The sequence below is a fragment of the Vanellus vanellus genome, assembly GCF_965231255.1.
Source record: "Vanellus vanellus genome assembly, chromosome: 1".
Classification (NCBI taxonomy): Eukaryota; Metazoa; Chordata; class Aves; order Charadriiformes; family Charadriidae; genus Vanellus; species Vanellus vanellus.
The window spans coordinates 125,289,094-125,309,500 of record NC_138905.1 but is presented as its reverse complement, the minus strand read 5'-3'; the positions used below and the strand labels follow the sequence as shown (position 1 = coordinate 125,309,500).

At 43.9% G+C, this 20,407-nt stretch overlaps 1 protein-coding gene across 1 annotated transcript in view; it reads left to right on the top strand.

Moving 5' to 3' along the window:
* The window catches only part of LOC309678478 (amine oxidase [flavin-containing] A-like), a 39,175-nt gene that overhangs the window by 6,543 nt on the left and 12,225 nt on the right, over nucleotides 1-20,407 (top strand). Inside the window, exons 2-6 of the mRNA XM_082491522.1 lie at nucleotides 4,409-4,503; nucleotides 7,131-7,268; nucleotides 14,897-15,001; nucleotides 16,242-16,333; nucleotides 19,351-19,492. Coding sequence (XP_082347648.1) covers nucleotides 4,409-4,503; nucleotides 7,131-7,268; nucleotides 14,897-15,001; nucleotides 16,242-16,333; nucleotides 19,351-19,492 — 572 coding nt within the window. The remainder of the gene's footprint in view (nucleotides 1-4,408; nucleotides 4,504-7,130; nucleotides 7,269-14,896; nucleotides 15,002-16,241; nucleotides 16,334-19,350; nucleotides 19,493-20,407) is intronic.

Here is a 20,407-nt window from a genome sequence, read left to right as displayed (position 1 = left end):
GTTGGTTTTGGTAAACTTTCAGCCTGATAGTGGGTCCATAAAAAGCAAATGCACTTTGTCAAAGAAGCTAGCAAGTAGGCAAACAACGCACCTAGAAAACCAGCAGACAGTTACCTTTTCAATAGAAACGGGTAACACTGCCTTTGCTTTGTTGTGCTCAATATGGCACATATATAATGGCCTCAGTTTGAAGGGTTAAAGAGTTAATGCTATCAGACTGTCATCATTACCCTTCACTGCCCTTCGTTACCCTGTATGGGCCCTGCCCTCGCGTGTTTTGGAGATGTTCAGCACACATCACTTAAGAAGTGCCATCTCTGGGAAAGATGCTGGTGATTTTTGCTTCCGATCATGGTGTATCAGTGAATCTGTTTGATGTTGTGCATTTACAGAGTCTAGATTTTGAAAAGTAGAATCACTGTCACATTTCCAATAAAGTAACTTTTTAAAAAACTCCCACCATTTGCGCTACAGAAGTCATATCTGCTCATACACCCTATATCAACCCCAGTACTGAGGCAACTTGCAATTATTCTCATAAATGCCACCCTTATAAGTGCTTCCCTGTGAAATAGGGAAACGTTTCCCATATGATGGGGCTGGGTTGGGAATCAGGCTCAGGTCTCTTAAATCCCAGTTTTGTGCACTACCTGTAGAGTCAAACCTTTCTCTCCTATGAGGTAGAGACGTGCTTTCTTGTATTTTCCATCAGGCTACATACAAAAATTAGTGTTGTTCAGCATCTCTATGTTGCAGCCATGCTGTATGCTGGTAGTCAGCAGATTGGCATAAATTTGTCTTAGTTTCTTTTTTTTTTAAACTGTATATCCAGTGTTTTGATGCACTTGAAACTGCTTTGCTTGATAGGATTATGGCAATTTTCTGAAATGAAAACAGCAGCAGTATGATCGGTAGCAGCAGCAATTCTGAGTCCTTAATAGCGCTGCAAAATCAATAGGAACAGAGCTTTCCTGCATGGCATCTTCAGACAGGGGAGAGCTTGGTCTGAGATTGCCATAGAAACCCTTGTGGAGGATGTATAGGGTTGATGTATCTCGCCTTGTTTATTCTCATCTAATAACAAGTGATTTTCTACAGCCAGATACTTCAGTTGGGGCATGGTTTTGGCAGGCTCCTTTCATCTTTCTGAGGCGAGTGGTATATTTCTAATTCATAGAGTTAGAGTGATGTCTGGAAGGAGCGCTGCCGGTGATTTGGGGTGGTTTGCAGCTTTATCTCTAGGCTACGCTTGGGGGAGGTGGAGGCGGCAATGAGGCACAGCAGCAGCCTTGGTTGCGACAGGCACGTCTGTGCCGCAGCCATGCTGGCGTACGCAGGTGCCTTTTAAAATACCTCACCTGAGTCTTGGCTGTGGCCTGGGTGTCACAGCCCAGTGCCTGGTTGGGCCCGGTGTGGTGCGCTCACAGGACACTGTGGATATCCACCATGTCCCAGGATGTTGTGGCTGGTGTCATAGCCCAGGAGTGGTGGAGGGCCCTGGCTCAAGAGCAGTGCTCATGTTGCAGGAGGCCCTTGTGGTATGAAGGTCCTGCCCTCCCCTGTGGTAACTCCTGGAAGGTGCACAATGTCACAGAATCATAGAATGGTTACAGTTGGAAGGGACCTTGAAGACCATCTAGTTCCAGCCTCCCTGCCATGGGCAGGGACAACTCCCACTAGACCAGATTGCTCAAAGCCCCATCCAGCCTGGCCTTGAACATTTCCAGGGGTGAGGATTCCTCTGAGGAGGGAGCGGAGATGTTGGAGAGGAGGTGGGAGGCTATCTCCATGCGGCCTGAGGGAAGCTGAGCAGACAGAGACCAGGCCAGGAGCGGGAAAGGAGAGGGTCTCGTTCCCTCTTCTCTCTCATTCTCACCCCATCGATCAAACAGAAATAAATGGTCACTCTCTGGTGTCCAGTCCTGTAGAGGGTACTGGAATAGTGACAAAAGTCTTGAAAATTCAAATTATGGAGAAGATAAAGGGAAATGATGCAATCTGTTTTGAGGTTAATTGTATATCAAAAGCACGTAGGCTTCATGACCTGTGGATTGCTTAAGACATACCTGTGGCAGTACCTGTATCTGATGCACTTCGGTCACACCAGAATGGAGCTAAAGAGTTGGGTTCAATAGATAGCTACATAGAGATACCCTGTGTGGGGGTGTTGTTGCTAGTTCTCCATTTTAAAACAAAATTGTTTCCATGCTTTAAACAAATAAATGTGTAGTAACAATATTTAATCAACATATTTTGCGTTGTTTTTATTTCTGAGTCGGTCCCTCTCCCAGTTGCCAGTATCCCACTGCTGTCCCGATGTAGCTCTTTCCCAGACTGTGTAGCTCTGAAGCCTTGTGGTGGTTTTGGGTTTTTTTGATCATCTACAGTGACACTTGGGTTAACAATAATAAAACTAAAGTCTGTAAGGATGGAGTGCAAGAAGTACAGTTTAACAAGCAAACAGGTTAGAGAACCTCAGTCATATTACTACGTGTTCTTCATCCTTTAGCAGTCCTTCTTTATTTGGATATATCATATAATTAAGCTATAAACCAGCATTAAGCTTAACTTTCAACCCAGTTCAGTGCAACCATTATTCTTCCTAAATAGCTATGGTGTGAATATAGCTATCGAATACAGCATGAAATTATGGTCTTAGGCACTGAGGATTTGCATGCAAATTTTTTTTTTTTATACTTAGGCCAGATTTTTCACTGCTTCATGTTCCGTAGGGTAACACATGAATGCACTATGTGTTTTTTTCAAGACTTGTAGATCTACAGTAAACTTTCTTATAAAAGAATTACCCACTCATGCCTGAGTGTCCAGTGGTATTTATGTAGAATGGAGAAATTCAACATTTTATTTTTATATAAGTAGGAAATCCACTTTTTGTGACAAAAACCACTGTCTATTTTGAAAAATCATTTTTCCTCATATAAAAAAAGATAAGTATTTATAAGAAAATGCTGCAGTTTGTGTTCCCAACGTTATAGACTTGTGTCTTCTATGTTTGTGTTGAGGAAGAGGAGAACATCATCACCAAAAGGATTAAAGAATTAACTGTAAAAGAAAGTAAAACGTTCTTTGTAGTCTTTCACGCAAGAAAAAATAATCAAAAAATATTGAAAGAAATAGATCAATTTATAAGATTTCACTCTACTGTGAAATGGCTAGCGTTTTTAAAAATTAGAATATTAAATAGGTGGAAGAATTCAGTATACTTTTGCTCCAGCAGCAATCTAAAGAATATGGCATGGCGCAAGGCTGTAAATCTATATTTAGATAAGTATGGAAATCTTATATATCATTTTTGTCAATGTAAGGCGTTTGAACTTCCTTACTTCTGGTTTCCAGTGAATGGCGTTCCACTTCCCCGTTAAAAGATCATGTGCGCAAAAGCTTATGGACTATTCTGTATTGTCCTCAGAATAAATGAGTACACTTAAAGCTGCCCAGAATGATTCCTCTCCTCTGGTCTTTTCAGATGTGCATTCCTTGTGGGCTCACGAATAGTTGTTTTAATCACATTTCAAGGTAGTGTAATAAACATGAATATAATATTATTATTCCTTACTGCAGGGTATCTTGGAAGTTCTGATCAATAAGGCTGGCTTTCTTATACTTAAGGAGGGGAAACAACGCCAAAGAAACAATGATTCAGTGCCAAATTGGCCTGCAGGGCAATCGGGTAATCTGATTTCACAAACTCATAATTGCTTTTTACAATTTCAGCTTGCATTTGTCAAAAGCAAAGAGGACTCCTGTCCTATTGAATTTTCAGCTGTCTCTAGTGCCTCCATCACAGAGTCCCATAATTAGATGATTTTTGCTGAGACCATAATTTCTTTTATAAAGTATCTACATACAGCCTGTTCGATTGCCTTGGTCAAACTCCATTCCTTAAAATTAATCTTGTCAGTGGAGCAGGCTTTCTGCATGTGAATGAGGACATCGGATAGCAATAGATTGGAAAGTTGATGAGTGAGAGAAGAAGTTGGAAGCCTACCTTGCTGCAACATGCCTATTTCCTATATTATTATTTCTATCAGCTTGGTTCTGCAAGCCCCACAAGCTGGGTTCTGCCTTTCTATGCGCTGCACAAATGAAGACAAAGATGCATGTCGCTTAATAATTGAGATTTTACTGTTTTTAAAATGCCCAAGTGCTAACCTGAAGGAGGAAACTTCAGTCTGTGAATGCTGCTTATGGAGATGGTTATAACATGCAACTAAGCCACAGCCACATGATTTCTGTGGTAAGATACCATGAAAAGTTTCTGACTTCTCTCAGGAATTCTTGAAAACGGGGTTGAAATTTCTAATCTTGAAGCTTTGGTTCAGTTTTTGATCATTCATGTGGCTGATTGCTGCCACTTGCTTTAAAGCACTTTATCTTTGTCTGGTAGGTTTGTCAGCTGCCAAATTGCTGTCTGAGTCTGGAGTCAGCGTGGTGGTTCTTGAGGCCCGGAACAGAGTTGGAGGAAGGACATTCACTATCAGGGTAAGTGCTTCATGAGATGCTGGAGTCTCACTTGTCCTGGTCTATGACATGGCAAATGTCACTCCTATCTTCAAGAAGGGCAAGAAGGCGGACCCAGGGAACTACAGGCAAGCCAGCCTCAACTCAGTCCCTGGGAAGGTGATGGAGCAGCTAATCCTGGACACCATTTCCAGGCATGTGAAGGACAAGAAAGTCATCAGTCAGCATGAATTCATCAAGAGGAATTCATGCTCCACCAATCTTATAACCTTCTATGATGGAATGACTTTGTAGATGATGGAAGAACAGTGGATATTGTCTACCTAGACTTCAGTAATTCAACACTGTCTCCCGTAAGATACTCATAGACAAGCTGGTGAAGTATGGGATGGTTGAGCAGACAGTGAGATGGACTGAAAACTGGCTGAACAACCTGGTCCAGAGAATGGTGATCAATGATACAAAGTCTAGTTGGAGGCCAGTAACTTGTGGTGTACCCCAGGGGTCAATACTGGGTCTGATCCTGTTCAGCATTTCATTAATGATCTGGATGATGAAGGGACTGGAGCATCTCTCCTATGAGGAAAAGCTGAGAGAGCTTGGACTGTTTAGTCTGGAGAAGAAAAAGCTCAGGGAAGATCTCATCAGCATATAGAATGGAGGGAAGGAAGGCTGCAAAGATGATGGAGTCAAGCTCTTTTCAGTGGTGCCCAGTGGCAGGAGAAGATGCAATGGGCAAAACCTGAAACACAGGAGGTTCAAACTATCTGAACATTAGGAAACACTTTTTTTACTGTGAGAGGGATGGAGCACTGGCACAGGTTGCCCAGGCAGGTTGTGGCATCTCCCTCCTTGGAGATACTCAGAAGCTGTCTGACTGTGGTCCTGGGCAACCGGCTCTAGGTGACCTTCCTAGAGCAGGAGGGTTTGAGCAGATGACCTCCAGAGGTCCCTTCTGACCTCAACCATTCTGTGATTCTGTTGGGTTTGACATAATTAGCCAGGGGGAAGATGGGGAGTAAAGTTCCCAAAGAAGACTCCAGTTGCCATCAGTTTCGTCAAGTAACAGAGCTCTGTTTGGACAGGTTGCATTGCAATATACGCCAGTGGGCTTCTCTTCGCAGGAGGTGCTTTAAAATTGGTCTGGAAGCAACTCTGAGAGCCATCAAATGGTATTTGGGTGCCTAACCAGAAGTGTGTCATGCCATTTTAGCTGTCCTAGGATACTTTGCCTGGCCTCCAGCTGCAGGTCTTCTGTGGGTCGTGAGTCGAATTTGCCAGCCTTGTACAGAAGGCTGGGATACCTTTGGCTGTCTAAATTGGTGTTAAACATCTGTATTAAGGTAACTGAATTCCACCCACATAGTCCATACCCTTTGTCCACGACAGGATCTGATCTACCTTTAGGATTATAGAGGGAAACTATCTTCTGAGACCGTGAGTGTCAAAGCATTTATCCTCTCATTCCCATCTCACTTTGCATACTGTAACAGGCATGATAACTAAGAGCCCTGTAAGCAGCAGCTTGAGCAGGCCTAGTCATCATTACAGCTCAGATGTACATTTTAACACGGCTTAAAATTAACTGAAATAACCCTCCTGCTTCTAAAAATGGACTGCATCTTGATTGCCATTAAAAAGAAAATGGAAGAAATGACGAGTCACCTGTGGCACAGAGTAATGTAATGGAGACATTACCTCTGCTTCCCGCCCTGGAAGTAAAGGAGGTATAAATTACGTCCGATGCCATTGCTGGGGAACCAGAGATAAACAGTGGTGTTTCAGCAGAAATCATTGTACGTGAAACATGAAGCATAAACACCGTCCTTCCATGACACTGAGAATGCCTAGCTTAAAATGCTCGCTATAAACAGTGTTAAAAAGAGTTACTATCTTGGGAAATCAGCCAGCTTGTAATAGCGTGCATCCCTGAAACTTTTTGCTTTCTTCCTTCCTCCCAAGTGCTCATGATGCTGCTCTGAGGGGTGTGTGGAGCACCTTCATAGACTCATAGAATCATAGAGTGGCACCTTGAAGATCATCTAGTTTCAAGCCCCCTAGCATGGGCAGGGACACCTTCCACTGGACCAGATTGCTTGAAGCCCCATCCAACCTGGCCTTCAGTGGCAGGCATGGCTGGGGACTGCTAGCCAGAGCGCACTGGGTTAGAGCCAAGGTGTGCTGTGCTGGAAAGGAGATTACTCACTGAATACTGCAGTGCAGTGCTCAGCATCTACAGCATTAAGTCTAAGCAGATATCTGCAGAGAGAAAACAAGCCTTTGGTTCTGGAGATGATTGCAAATGAGAAATGTTTTGCAATGACAAGAAAAGTAACATGAATTCTGAAAAAGTGGGGTTTTTGGATATTTCTTCGCATCTTTTTTGAGACTAAAAAGATGATACTGAAAACTATAGTGAAATTTAAACAAGAATTAAACCCAGTTGCACACATGGGAGTGACAGAGTGAAGACACTGTGATCTCTGTGTGTCTGTCATTACAGAGCTCAATACTGCCTACTTTTATATACATTTTCTCCTGTGCATATAGTTGCAGTGATAGTCAGTACGGAATAATTCTACTTCTAGATGTTTGTATTGAGGAGCTTCCTGCACAGATTCCGATTCCTGTATTCTTTCTTTTGACAGAACAGTCAAGTTAATTACGTAGATGTTGGTGGATCCTATGTAGGACCTACTCAAAACCGGATTCTCCGACTGGCAAAAGAGCTGGGTATTGAGACCTATAAAGTGAATGTCGAGGGCCATATGATCCATTATAAGGGGGTAAGTATTGCATCTTTCATGTTGAGATACCTAAAGGTATCACTGAGCTTTGGAAATTACTGATGGTCATTAAGGAGGTTTCCTTTAAAGCTTGCTTTTAGTTATCCAGTAAGCATGTGTTTGAAGTGTTATTATTCTATTTTAACTTACTGGGAATGGGATCAATCATTCTTGTTTTCTTTTCAAAAGTGTTCAGAAAATGGGACTGACAGCAGTCAAAAAATTTGGGATACATTAGACACCTGATTATCCTTGAAAATATCCTCTATAGAATTTTTGCCTGAAATTCAGAAAATACTTGTTCTGAAATAAAAGCCAAATTTAAATAAGAAAAAGTAATATAATACTGTTGGATACTATTAAAGGATGATACTAGACAACAGTACCAAGGGACTAGTCTGGGAGTAGTATAACGTATTTGCCCCCCTTATGTAACTAGATTCACATGAGATCCCTCCCAGTCCTGTAGTGTGGGATCCATCTTACTTACAAATGGGCGTCTGGAAGTCGGGCATTGAATCTGACTCACTGAGATTCCCTCTCTAGTTAGCGGTGAGAAACAGGCACCTCCCAAGGCTTGCCGTAAGCTTCATGTCCGAGATGTGGGGCAGCGGGGGTTCAGATGGCCACTCTTGAGTAGGTACTGGTGTGGCTAAAGCGATCTGGAATGAAACTTGTCTTCAGAGGAGCCCTGGTCTTAGTGCTTTAGCTCACCGAATTCTTGCTCAGGTCCTACTACCCAAACCAGTGCAGAGGGAGAGCTGTATTAGGGAGAGGGACAAAGAGAGACTTAAGGTCCGTAGGTATGAGGTACAAACATCTGTCTCCATAACTCACTTTTCCAAAGACCATCACTTCTTAATTTTTTTAATATCCTTTACTTTTGGTACTTGCCAGACTCTGACAGAACAAGGCTTGAAGCCTGTATGCATCAGAGTTGACATATTTCATAGACACAACAGTATGTGATGGATCCTTAACTGGTTAAATTTTTATTATCTTCTCACTTTTTCTTCCTGGGATTAGATCAATGTGTTCATACTGCAAAGTTTTATCATCTGGTTCTGTAATCTCTCCTTATCGGGCAGATTCATGCCATGCTCATAAATTAGTCACATCTTAAAAAATTGTATAGCCACTGCATAATACTAAAAAAAATTTTTTTACACAACCTGGTGTAAAAGTGATGTAATTCTACATCAGGTGGGCTGGGCTGATTTGTACCAGCTGCATGTTTGGCCCAGTCTATTTAATTTAAGCTCAGACAAGTATCTCTTAGCATCCTAAAAGGCACTTATCTTCTGTATGTTAAATAAAAAGCTCTAATGGGTTACACGAGTCTGAGCCCTTAATCCATTTTGACACTGAAGCTGCAGCTTTTTTTTGTCCCACATTATATTATGCATGTCCTTGTTAATGACCATGTAATTTCGTAAGTTCTCTTTGAAGTGGGAGCCTGTTCCTACGCAAGAGGCAGCTTTATGAGCTATTCAGCTGGATCACAGGCTGTGGTTCAATCCTAGATTTGGCATCGTGGTCCTGCCGAGCTAACCAGGGTCCCCAGGAAGGTGTAGTTGTTGGAACAGGGTGACAGCAAAGGGGCTTTAAGGTCTCCCAGTGTGGACAGACTTAGACACTGAATAAATAATAATGATGCTTTTCCTGCAGTAGGTCTCATTCCTCCCACATCCTCTTCCCACGAATTGCAGGCCTTTTGTTTTCTTTCCCTAAGGTTTTCTACTGCTTTTTCTCCTTACTCTTTCCTTGGGACCTCGTGTAGTCACCGTCCCCTTCGGTTTAGGGATCTGTTGTTGAACCCTCTCTTACATCCCACTTCTACAAGAAGCCTATTGAAAACAAACTGTGCATTCCCAGCTACTGCCTGGTTTGGTGAGCACTCAGAGACCTTAGGGTTTGTACATTTTACCTACCTGCTACACACTGTTACCATGCTGTGGTGGTGGGTTGGCCAGGGAGGGCTTTGTGCTCTCCTGGCTGTAGATGCGCCCCTCGTATTCATTAAAGATGCTCCAGGAACCTGAGCACCTGTGGGATTTCCTAGATGATAGAAAATGTGTTAGCAAATGGATGATTTCATATTAAAGGATCATTGCCCCAGAAATTAAATATTAATCTGAAAGATACTTGTGTTCAGCTTCTTGGGCTAATATGCTGTCAGCTGTGGGCCAGCTGCCGCCTTTCAGGTTTGAAAAGTATGACTAAAACTTTTCTCCTTGCATCTCATCTGCTGCTTCTGTCAGCTGATGGCTGTCAAGGAGTATGTAGCTGAGCCAGACAGGAGGGTCTCTTCCCAAGGGCATTTCTCCAAAGTCTGCGATGCTGTGTGGTTTTGTCAGAGGTGAGAGGGACAGCGTTTTGAGGAATCGTTAAACGTGCCTTTAGGTTTTGTTGTGCCAGTCATTCAACTGTATATAATCCCCGGCATCTTCAGATTAAGAGATTTTTGGACTTTTGTTTGGCATACTAATCAGTTAAGTTTGGCTCTTTCTGAAGGTTTCCAGGATACTGCTTGGATTGAGTTAGGGGAAAGCGGATGCAACCAAGGGAAAGTGGAAATCCCCGGAGGGATTTCATGAGCTTCTTTGCTCTGAATTTTTCCACTCGCATACGGGAAAATTTCCGTGTACTGCAAGCTTTAAAAACCATGTTGCTTCTCGTGGGCAGGTTTCCTTTGTAGTTACAGTTTATTTGAAAAATCCAAATATGTAACTATTGTTTATCTTTTTTGTTTGTTCATTCTTTCCCATCAGTTAGCATGGTAATGTGGTCTGCTTTGATATCAGTCAGGAGTTAGTTTGTATCCTGTCGTCGTAAATCTGTAACTTCAAACTAGATTTTGTTACGAGCCCCAGACTTTCTTTCCAGCCAAATTGCGCTGTGGTTACTGTCCTGTAATTCATCAAGAATGCTTTAGGACTGAGAAAAGGCAGATGTGCTGGAGCTCTCCCTTCCCAGAAGGGACAGATAGCTTTTTGTTCTTACGGGGGTCCTTGAAGGTCACGCTGTGCTCCATTTTCACCTTCTTTTTAGTAGAAGACCCTAGAAAGTAAAGGCGTTAGGGCCTTGGTGTGGTATTAACCTTCTCATATACCTGTAGTCCTCTAATATCTGGCTGCAGCACCCAGCTCCGGTATACATAACATTAGTAAATAAGGACTGGTTTTGCTTATTTATTTGCTTATGATTTTCAGAGCAAGGCAACACTTGACAAAAGTGTACGCAGTGCTTCACATTGGCCATCTAGTCTTTCCTTTCCTTCACGTAGTTTTAAGATTAAGGGATTAGGGTGCAGCAGATAACTCTGTGACTAAGTCTGTGCAGATCGCCGTAAATCTGAAGTTCGGGCACGGGAATCGCAGACAGTCCAGGGCACCGCGATGCTCACGAGGCTGGACCTGCTGCAGATACCCAGCAGGGTAGGGTGCCCACCTGAGGGCTCCCACCGAAGGGAGCCGCTGCTCTTGCTGTGTGTGCTGCGCACGTCCCCGGGGCAATAGCAACACCTACCCTGGGGCGCAAGGGATGCTCCTCCTGTGCTTCCTGACGTGTAGATCATCCTCAGCATAGCCTTTCTCAAGACCGGCAAAAATGCCTGCTCGTCCCGCACAAATTGAAACTCGGGGTGGTGTCACAGTTGGGGCAGCTTGGGCTTAATTCCTGTGGTTACGGCTACAAGCCACAGCGAAGCCCCGGGCAGGGTAAAGAGAGACCTTGCAGAGCGCATCTCTGCCTGCCGCCTTCTTTCTAACCACTGAACTACGGTGCTTGGGGATATTGTTTCCTTTGGATTGGTGTGGGGTAACTAATCCAGGCAGGCAGCAGGACTCAAATCTGAGGTCTGCGGGAAAGCGTTCGACACGCCAGGAAATGAAAAAAAAGTTAGATAAACTCTGTGGGTCAGGCAGGCAGTCTTGTGTTAGCATGGGAACAAAGCCAGTAGGTTATTTTCCTTTCAGTTAAGAAAACAGTACTTCTCAAAATAATACACCCGTACTTCTCAAAATAATACACTATAAACTTGTTTAAAAATGGAATATTTCAAGACCTTGCCTGCTTGCAGTGAGCTCCTCTGTGAAACACGCTGCCAGAGCTCCTCTGCCTAGTAGGGAGACAATATTAAAAACAAATGAATAACTTACCGGCCCCGGGTCATTTGGGCTAGATTTATTCCCTGCTGTGGAGATACTTGTGCAGGAGATGATAGAGTTGAAAAACTGATGTGGCTAAGGCTGTTTGGGTCACGCTTTCTGATGGGCAATGGGAATTTCTCTCCTGGAATTTGTTAGAGTTGGGCTTTGCTTTGATCGGCTGCCACCTCTTATAGGTCCAGCCCCCCTGTACAAGGAGTTTGTGCATCTGTGAAATATTTCAGTCTCTCTGAATTCAGTTTCAGCCTCTTCCAGGTCTGTTAGCACTGTTGTATTTTTCCAGCTTTTCTGGCCCTCAGTCACCAGTCTTACTGAAATTATGGGGTTTTGGCACACAGAAGAGAGCAACAAGTAATGAAGCTTTAGTCTGTTAATTATTAGTTGGCATTTCATAGTTCTCAGAGGATAAAATATGTTTTCCCATTGATCTTCCTGGGCTATGCCATTGACCAAAGATGCGGGGATAATATTTTCAGATCAGTAATGAAAGGATAATTCTTTTTTCAAGTAGCAGATAAATGAATACTGATGTGATACAATGTCATGCCAGTGGCAGAGGTCATAAGATTTCTTGGTTAGTCCTTAGTAGTTGCTGGTTATGGTGGTCTAAAACTAGTATAGAGGTGGAAAATTTGGAGGAAAACATTAGGTAACCAGGCAGTGCGCAAGTTCTCTCACCAGTTGCCCCATCTGCAGCAAACAGGATAGTTTGGGAGTTCCTGAACCTGTAGCTGTTGAACAAGGCAGAGTTAGTACTGGGGGTTGGAAAAGCTGTTTTGGTGCAAAGCTCAGCATAGAGTTACTGAGAGAGACTTTTTTTGGGCTGTTGTTTCCAGCAATATGAGGAATAGGTTTGGCTGAAAAGAAGAGGAGAGGAGCCTTAGAAGAAGTTACATTTTTTACTTTCTTTTTAAATATGTGCTGCTTTTTTTGAGTTCAGTAAGCCAAGGATCGGTATTTGCAAGTTACACCACTCAGTACAAGCGCAGTAACTTATCAAAAAGCTGCGTGAAAAGAGGTCTTACTGAACAGCGGAAAAACTCTGGGAGGTTTTCCCTGCTACTCCTGAACAGCAGGCTTATCTTTTCCCTTTGTCCCCTTGCAATATTGACACGACAGAACTTCGCTAATAACTTATCTGCACCTGTTATTGGCCTGACAGTATTGCACCTCATCTCTGTTTAAGGGCAGGATTATTGGTGTTCCAGCACGTCAAGGAAGACACATTGATGGCACGCGCATTCCTGACCAGAATAAAAAGTCTAGCAATAAATGAACTTTGAAGGAGCAGTATTTTATGATCTTTCTGAAAAACGAAATGTTGTGCAGTAAGAAGAAAATTATTAGCAATTTGTTCCAGCTTTGTGTCAGGATTTCCTTGTTTGATACAGCCTGGGTTTATGACAGTAGCAGCTCTAGCGTGCAGTATATCACTTTGCATGCGGTTTTTGGTGCTCTTTTCGGTGGCTGAACACGCAGCGCTCCAAACTGGCAGTGAGAAGTCGTGCTCAAGGAAAAGGAAGAGGCGGTGTCATGCAGAGGATTCCCTTGATGGTAGGAAGGAGCATTCCCTTGCTGGATCGTAGGAGCATTTTCTCTGCTCTTGCCATGGCAGAAGTGTGTTTTGCATACACATGTACACCTGGAGAAGGCTGGAGCAGCATCCCCCCGCCCCCACCTTCCTCCAACCTAACTCTCTAAAACAGAATGAAATAGGGATAAAAGACAGAAAAGAAGTGTGTTGCATGCAAGATTAAGATTACATACCCAGAAATCCAGAGGTAACCAACCACCTCCAGAGTCATCCTGGTGACTTGAAAACTCAACATTTGTGGGAAATTAAAAAAAAAAAAAACCCAACCTTTAAGCGCTCGGAACTCAAACTGACCTTAGTGGTGAGATCACAACCTTGTGCTTTACTTGGCCTAGAGCGGCGATTACTCTGTCTAGACTAAACAGGGGAGCATTTTTGCTGCTCTCACTGAAGACGAGGAGGCTGCAGGCCCGGCCGGCTGCCGGAGCTGGGGCACCACTGCAGCCGTCCTCTGGGGAGAGAGTGACCAAGCGGTGTTGGTCATAGCAAGATTTCTGTCCCCTACCCGTGTACTCTTGTCTTGTCCATTGTACCTGCCCTGGGAACGACGGAAGTTGACCAAAATGTGGAAGTTTGGCTTTTTTACTTTTTTTTTCCAAGTCTGAAAGCTCACTACGGTCTTGCACCTTTTATTTTTGTTACGGTCTTTGCAGAAAAATATTCTGAAGAGCATCAGAAATCTGTGTGTATTGACACACGGGCACACAATTATCAGTGGGGAAGACCAATAAATTCTCTCTCGCTGAGTGTGGGGAAGGGGCATCTAGCTCCTGCTTTGTGTCCCCCTGTCCCTGGGTCACCATCTCATGCATTTGCAGCCCTGCAGCCTCTCGCTTGGCGTGTGACTCCCACCTGCCAGGCACGATGGGCTGGCGTGGTGTACATTGCACGGAAAAGCGTATTGCACACAGCTTGGCGTCACAGCTCGTACCTGTCATGGTCCGGCACGTTCGCCGCATCCAGCTGCGTGACCTCATGCAAAACTTTTAACACAGCTGGAAGAGCAAACATTTAAGGGGTCTGATGTGAACTTTGCCACTGACTTAGGTGGGGGAAGGTTCAAAGCAATTTAATAAGAGAAAATGTTGCCGGCTCATCCCGTCCTCTTTCAGATTGAAGTTATCACAAAGAACCAGCTGCCGTTAGATTGTTTCGCTTATCATTATATCACAGGATTATCTGAAACAGTCTGTATTCCTGTTGCAGCTGTGTGATACACATTGTAAGTACTGATAGCATTTTTGCAAGTGTACGAAATTTGTCTTCCTGCTGCCAAAAACTTTCTTTTTGGCAAACCTTTTTATTTTTTTAGGCTAGGTTTCTCCTAAGGTACTTGGCATAATAAAGAGGTACGTTTGCTTTTTATAGATGAGGTGTACCATAAAGGTGCTTAGATAGTTTAAATGTCTTAAATGCATGCAATTTTAGACCCATGCAAATTTCAGTATGCATATTTCAGCAGGCAGGAAAATATTATATTTATTCATACGTAGAAATAAAGAATGCTTAGGAATGAGGAGTATTACCTTCTTGGCCATTGCTTGAGTCTCCTTAGCCCAGAATTTGAAAACCTGCTCAGAACATATGTACGCCTCCCCATTCCCTCTGAGTAAAAAAACAGAGTGTGTTATTGTCCTTTTTAATGTCAGCTCAACTATGTTTCCCCTCATACTTAGCTTCATGCATCCCATTGCTTACATGCATGTGCAAACGGGGGGAGGGAGGGAAGGAAAAAGAATAAAAAAAGAATAGGTCTTTTGGGGCAAAAGATCAACCATGTGATGACTTTGAGAATTTTGTGTTCTTGAGTAATGAAGATATGTTCTGTTGTGTTTCAGTTGCTTATATTCTTATGCATATTTTAGGGAAAGTCACGCTATTTCACGGGTATTTCCCCTTCAACATGGAATCCCTTGGTTTATCTGGATTACAATAACTTCTGGAGGACCATGGACAAGCTGGGAAAAGAGGTAGGCTGTGTAAATTGCCTCTGTTTCTTACAATGCTCCTGTCACTATGAGTAAATCTGGGTTTGGTTTGGTTTGGTTTGGTTTTGGCGGGCTTTTTTATTGCTTCCTTAATATAAGAAAAAAGAAACATCCATCAGGAAAGATACCTATGTTGCCCAGGAACTGTCAGGTATAACGGGGCTTCCTCACTGAGAGGGGTTTGCTCTAGATATCCTTTGAAGGTCCCTTCCAACCCAAACCATTCTATTAGTCTATGAGAGGATACAAAAAGATCTGGAGGTGTCTTAAGATACCTGAAAAAAAAATGAGGTCGAGCCTCAGTGTATGTACTTTCTCATGCCAGGGAAAACCATTCCACAAGAAGGGGTTTTCCCCTTCCCCTGTGCCAGCGGTTTTGGGTAAGGATGATTCTTTTTTGTGGCTGCCTAAGCTGGGCTCCAGTTTGGCTTTTATTTCTAAAATTCTTAAACCATAAATTGCCTTCAAAATTCAAGCAGTACAACTGCAGATCTTCCTGTGTGCAACGAGTAGCCCCTGGAGCGTCATGCTGTCTTTCAAATATTTATCAGTTGCCTTATAATCTGGCTACAAACCAGGAGCCCTACTTTACAATAAACTTCAAGCATAACTGACTGTATTCCTGCAAAGTTCGTTGGGTTTATGCGGTTTTGCGGAATCAAATTTGTGCATGATGCTACACTTTTTTTTGTCAAATAATTTATATTTTTTAAAGATTCAAATATACGGTAGTGTCCTCACATGTCATGGTACTTACACGCAATGGATTATTATTAAGAATTTAACCGTTTAAAATAATTTAATAGTATCTAGACGTTTTTGCTCCCTCTGTAGTTGAGGGAGACATAGAAGCCTTCGGATACCCATCTTGTAACTGACTGAATCCCTGGCTGGAGAAAGAAATTTTCCTTCAGCTGTTAGAGGACACCAAGACAACTAAATCAGAATAGACACCTCACTTTTGGACGACTAAAGGCCAGATGAGTCCTGGCATATGCATGTAGTTCATTGGTCAGACAAAGCCAGATTTGGTGGTCACGGTACAACTCATGCCTAAAGGTGTGTATCAAAACTGTTCCATTTAGTGAATTTATTCCAAATGTGCAGGGAACAAAAGCAACTCCTGGCCAACATATCAATTAACTCTGTGCTACTAACTAGCTATGACCAGGCAATGACACAGTACTGAAAAATTTCTTAAATATTTTGCCTCTGTCTCCAGATTCCTCCTGAAGCACCATGGAACGCTCCGCATGCTGAAGAATGGGACAAAATGACCATGAAAGAGCTGATAAATAAGATTTGCTGGACTAAGTACATAACTCTTTATTCACTTTGAAATCCAGCTGCAGAATGATAGTGGCTCCCTGGCAAATTCTGGGGTACAGCTGGGGTACAGGCGGTGGGAGAGCAGGAGGCGTTTGAGATGAGGCTGGTCTTTGTGATGGGCTGTTGTCAGGTGGTGGGTGAGGGCTTGTGGATGGTAAGGCGGTACGCAGAGTTTGGGTTGGCTGGCAGGTGGGATTAAAGGTGCTGGGGAACCCTCGGGTGTGCCTCAGCAGGCACATGCCCACAGGAGTGACAGCGTGGGCTCTTCCCACCACGCTTTCACTTCACTCACTTGGAGAGCATGTGCCTTTGCCTTTAGAAAAAGCAACACGTTAATAAAACTCCGCTGTGTAGGCATGAATAAAGGTCATTAGCAGGCACAGGCACAGAAATGGAGGCAGAAGGAGGTGAGGGGGCTTACCCAGCCCCACAGCAGGTGAGGAGCTGAGGAGCGATTGTCCTCTGGCTCTTGGCTACGTCCTCTCCAGCACAGTTATCATATGTATCTGCTTTTACGGTGTGAGTTGCATCACACGTACCACGGAGCAGGCAGGTCCCACTGGCACATCGGAGAGCAGCACGCCGTGCCAGAGGGCAGCTGCTTTCCGGTGTTTCCGGTGGTTGCTCAATGGATGGGGCAGCGCAGGACCCAAGGAGCGGGGGAGAAGTGAGCAGCTATTGGCTCTGGAAACTCCGGAGAAGCTCAAATGCTGCTCCTTGTTTCAGCAGTAGCACCTGCAGGGCCTCCAAAACCCTTGGCGAGAAGCAAGGCAGCCGAGACAGCCTTTCTGGTTGCCTTTCACCTCCCTGGCTGGTTTGTGCCTGAGAATGGTCAGCTCGGGAGCTCCGTGTTCATCCCAGCGAGCCTTCTGCTGCACTTGCTCAGCTCTGCCCATTGCAGCGCACCCTCCCTCTGCTCCTGGGAAGCTGTCCTTGAATGCCAGCCAGCTTTCCTGGGCCTCTTCGCCTGGCAGGCTGATTTCCCATGAGATGCTGCCAAGCAGATCCTTGAGGACGATAAAATCCTCTCTTCCGAAATCCGGGGTTGCAATCCTGCTGCTTTTCTTACTCCTCTGAGGATTTTAAACTCCACAGCGTCATGGCCACTGCACCCAAGGCTGCCCTTCACCCTTGCATCACCCGACAGGTCTTCCTTGTTTGTGAGTAGCAGGTCCCACAGAGCATCAACCCCAGCGGGTAGGAAGAGGGCCCAAGGTGTTGGATCACCTAGAAAACGGCCGGTGTGTTTTTTATGTCTGTGGGGGATCACACTGCACAAATAAGAAAAGGAACAGCGTTCAATGTGACGTGATGACAACTGGAAATACTTTTTTCTTCCTTTCCTTTTTCAATTAATTGTCTTTAAAGAGACGTGTGCTCATATGAGCACTTGTCTCCCCGCTTGCTCTGACAGCCCCTGCGCTATTCTCCCGCCCTTGTATTCAGCGTCTTTTTTTTTTTTTTTTTTATGTGCGGCTGTGCTCTGTTTGCCCTTTCATTCTGACTGTGGTTTAGCGCTGTGCCTGCTGCTTCCTGACCAAAACTTTCCGTTTGAAATTTATTTTTGCTGGCTTAAATCTTACTCCATCTCCATGTGATACGAGGTACGGCCGTTTGGACTTTCTCTTGCTCTCTGTGGCATTGCAGTTTTCTGTACAATTAGTTTTATGAGCCATTTGCCTGCAAACTCAGGTACTTTGAACTACCTTTTCTGTTGCAAGTGCACTGGCCCTTCCTCTTCCAGTTTTTACTGTTCCTCTTAGTCGGGGAGCCAGTGGAGTATAAGCAGAATTGGGTTTATAGTGATCTCTCCTGTAACACGTTTCTCTGCACGACTGCTTCTACTGCAAATGGTTTTGCAGCACTCCAGTTTTAATGGATGTGCTCAGCTGAAACACTTTCAAAAATGCAGTAAAAAGCCATTTTAGATCTTCAAGCCAAGCCCGATTTTTCTACACATAGTTAAAAACTGTAGTGCCCTAAACAGGAAAGCTCTTTCGCAGCATTTTCTTGTGTGACTTGGGTCAAGATTATAAAAGAAGATCCTGGAGACTCTCTTCACATGTATCAGGTCTGAACCTGCTAAAACTGTTTAGTGTCTTGGTGCTTTCAGGACTGTGGCAGAGGGTTCTTGCATGCAGGATGTTTTCATACCCTGGCTAGTGAAATAGAGGTGACTGGACTTCATGCTCAGGGAAATGAGGCTATAAATCTTCATAAGTTACATATTTTAGCCCAGATAACTTGCAAAGTTCCTTCCTTTAGCAGATGATTTTAAATCCGTGTTGTTTTATGAAACTTCATCCAGGTCGAAGACCTTTCGCCTTCTTTGCAAAACGATCTCAATTCTCTTCGCAATCTGTAGCCACAAATGAAAGAAATGTGAATAGCCAGGTCCTCGTTTCTTGCTGCTGTAACTCTGTTTACGTTCAGAGGACTTACTGTGGTAGATAGTTGACCCTCTCCTTATATTTATGCCAACGATTGCCAGTTTTTTTCCTCTGGGTTATTTACTATCTCTGATTCTTGGTTTCACAGAAGGTCTGTGTAGCAGTGTTCCATGGGAGATGGAGAATGTCTTGGCTGCATGGCTAGTTGAGTCCCTCGGGAACCATCAGAGCTTGGGAATGATGTGCCCGATGAACTCCCCATGGAGGAGAAATGCAGAAGAGTTTCAGTAACTGGTTACCAAATGCATTCTCCTGTTGAGAAAAATATTTGTGATGAAAAGAACAGCAGCTAGGAAACTGCTTAAAGAAATAACTAAGGTGGAATCAGTGGGCTTTCAAACTGAATGGGTAAATGCTTTTGGAGGGAGGGAGGTGCTGATATAAACCCATTGAAACAGTCTCTACGGGCTAAAAAATAAGACAGATATAAATCATCTTGGCTTTACTGACTTTGGGAAAGCAGCCCTTACCAAGAATAACAAAGAAAACCCTGAAAGCAGTCAGGAAGTCACATTTATTCACTGCCCGTTTCTGCTCCTGTGTCTCATGCAGAGCTGCTAAAGAATTTGCCACCTTCTTCGTGAACGTCAACGTCACGTCTGAGCCTCATGAGGTCTCCGCTCTCTGGTTCCTGTGGTACGTGAGGCAGTGTGGGGGCACAGCCAGGATTTTCTCTATCACCAATGGGGGCCAGGTACAAAATGTCTTATATTCTTCCTCCTCTCTTGAAACCATAAAGAGCAAGTGGAGTGTTGTACCCATCAAAGCGCTGCAATTAATGAAGAGAGCATGAAACACCAAGTTCTTGTGTCGCCGGAGACAATTGTGTTCTCATGGAGTGGAACAGCCCTCTCGGCTAACTTTGTACAATGAGGAATTTTATTAGCTAGGCTTTGGGATAAATTGGGACAATTTAATCAATTGTTTTGTCCTGCATTCACTTCAGCACAGTCCTTTTCTTGCTGTTTTGTTGCTTTTTTTTGCCAATTTGTTTTCTATGAGTTACTTAGCACATTTGAATGTTTTCAAGAGTTCAAAGCAAGTGTACTTCAGAGCAAAATACGTTTTTTTGGCATTGAAGCCTCTAATGACAAGAGTTGGAAGTAGATAACAAAAGACACCTTCCTTCTTGAGACAGCTCACACAGCAGCATGTTTTATGAGCTACTTCAGACTTTCTCGTCTTGGCTGTAGCAGGTGCCTGGTTGCCTGCAGAAGAACATCATGGTTTTCATGTGATTGTTCTGGATGAAGTTTCAGAAATGGGGAGAGGGGGCTGTCAAAGTAATTTGGATGTGGTATGTCGGCACCCTTTACTAGCCTCTTACCTCAGTTAACGCAGCCTCAGAAAGCACACGCAGCATTTCAGACTTAAGATACCAACAGCAAAAGTGGAGACAATACCACATCCTTCCGAGGGTGCCAGGATAGGGACACATTAAGAGAAGTTACCTGGAGAGATGCGAAGTCTCCATCAACATCTGTCCATTGGGGTAATAGACAACGATGTGTCAAGAAGGATGTAAGGAGAGCTAATGCTGCTCTGAGGTAGCAGAAAGGCCTAAGACCCTTCCTCTTCAGGAGTCCCTCAGCCGCATTTGCTGTCCCAT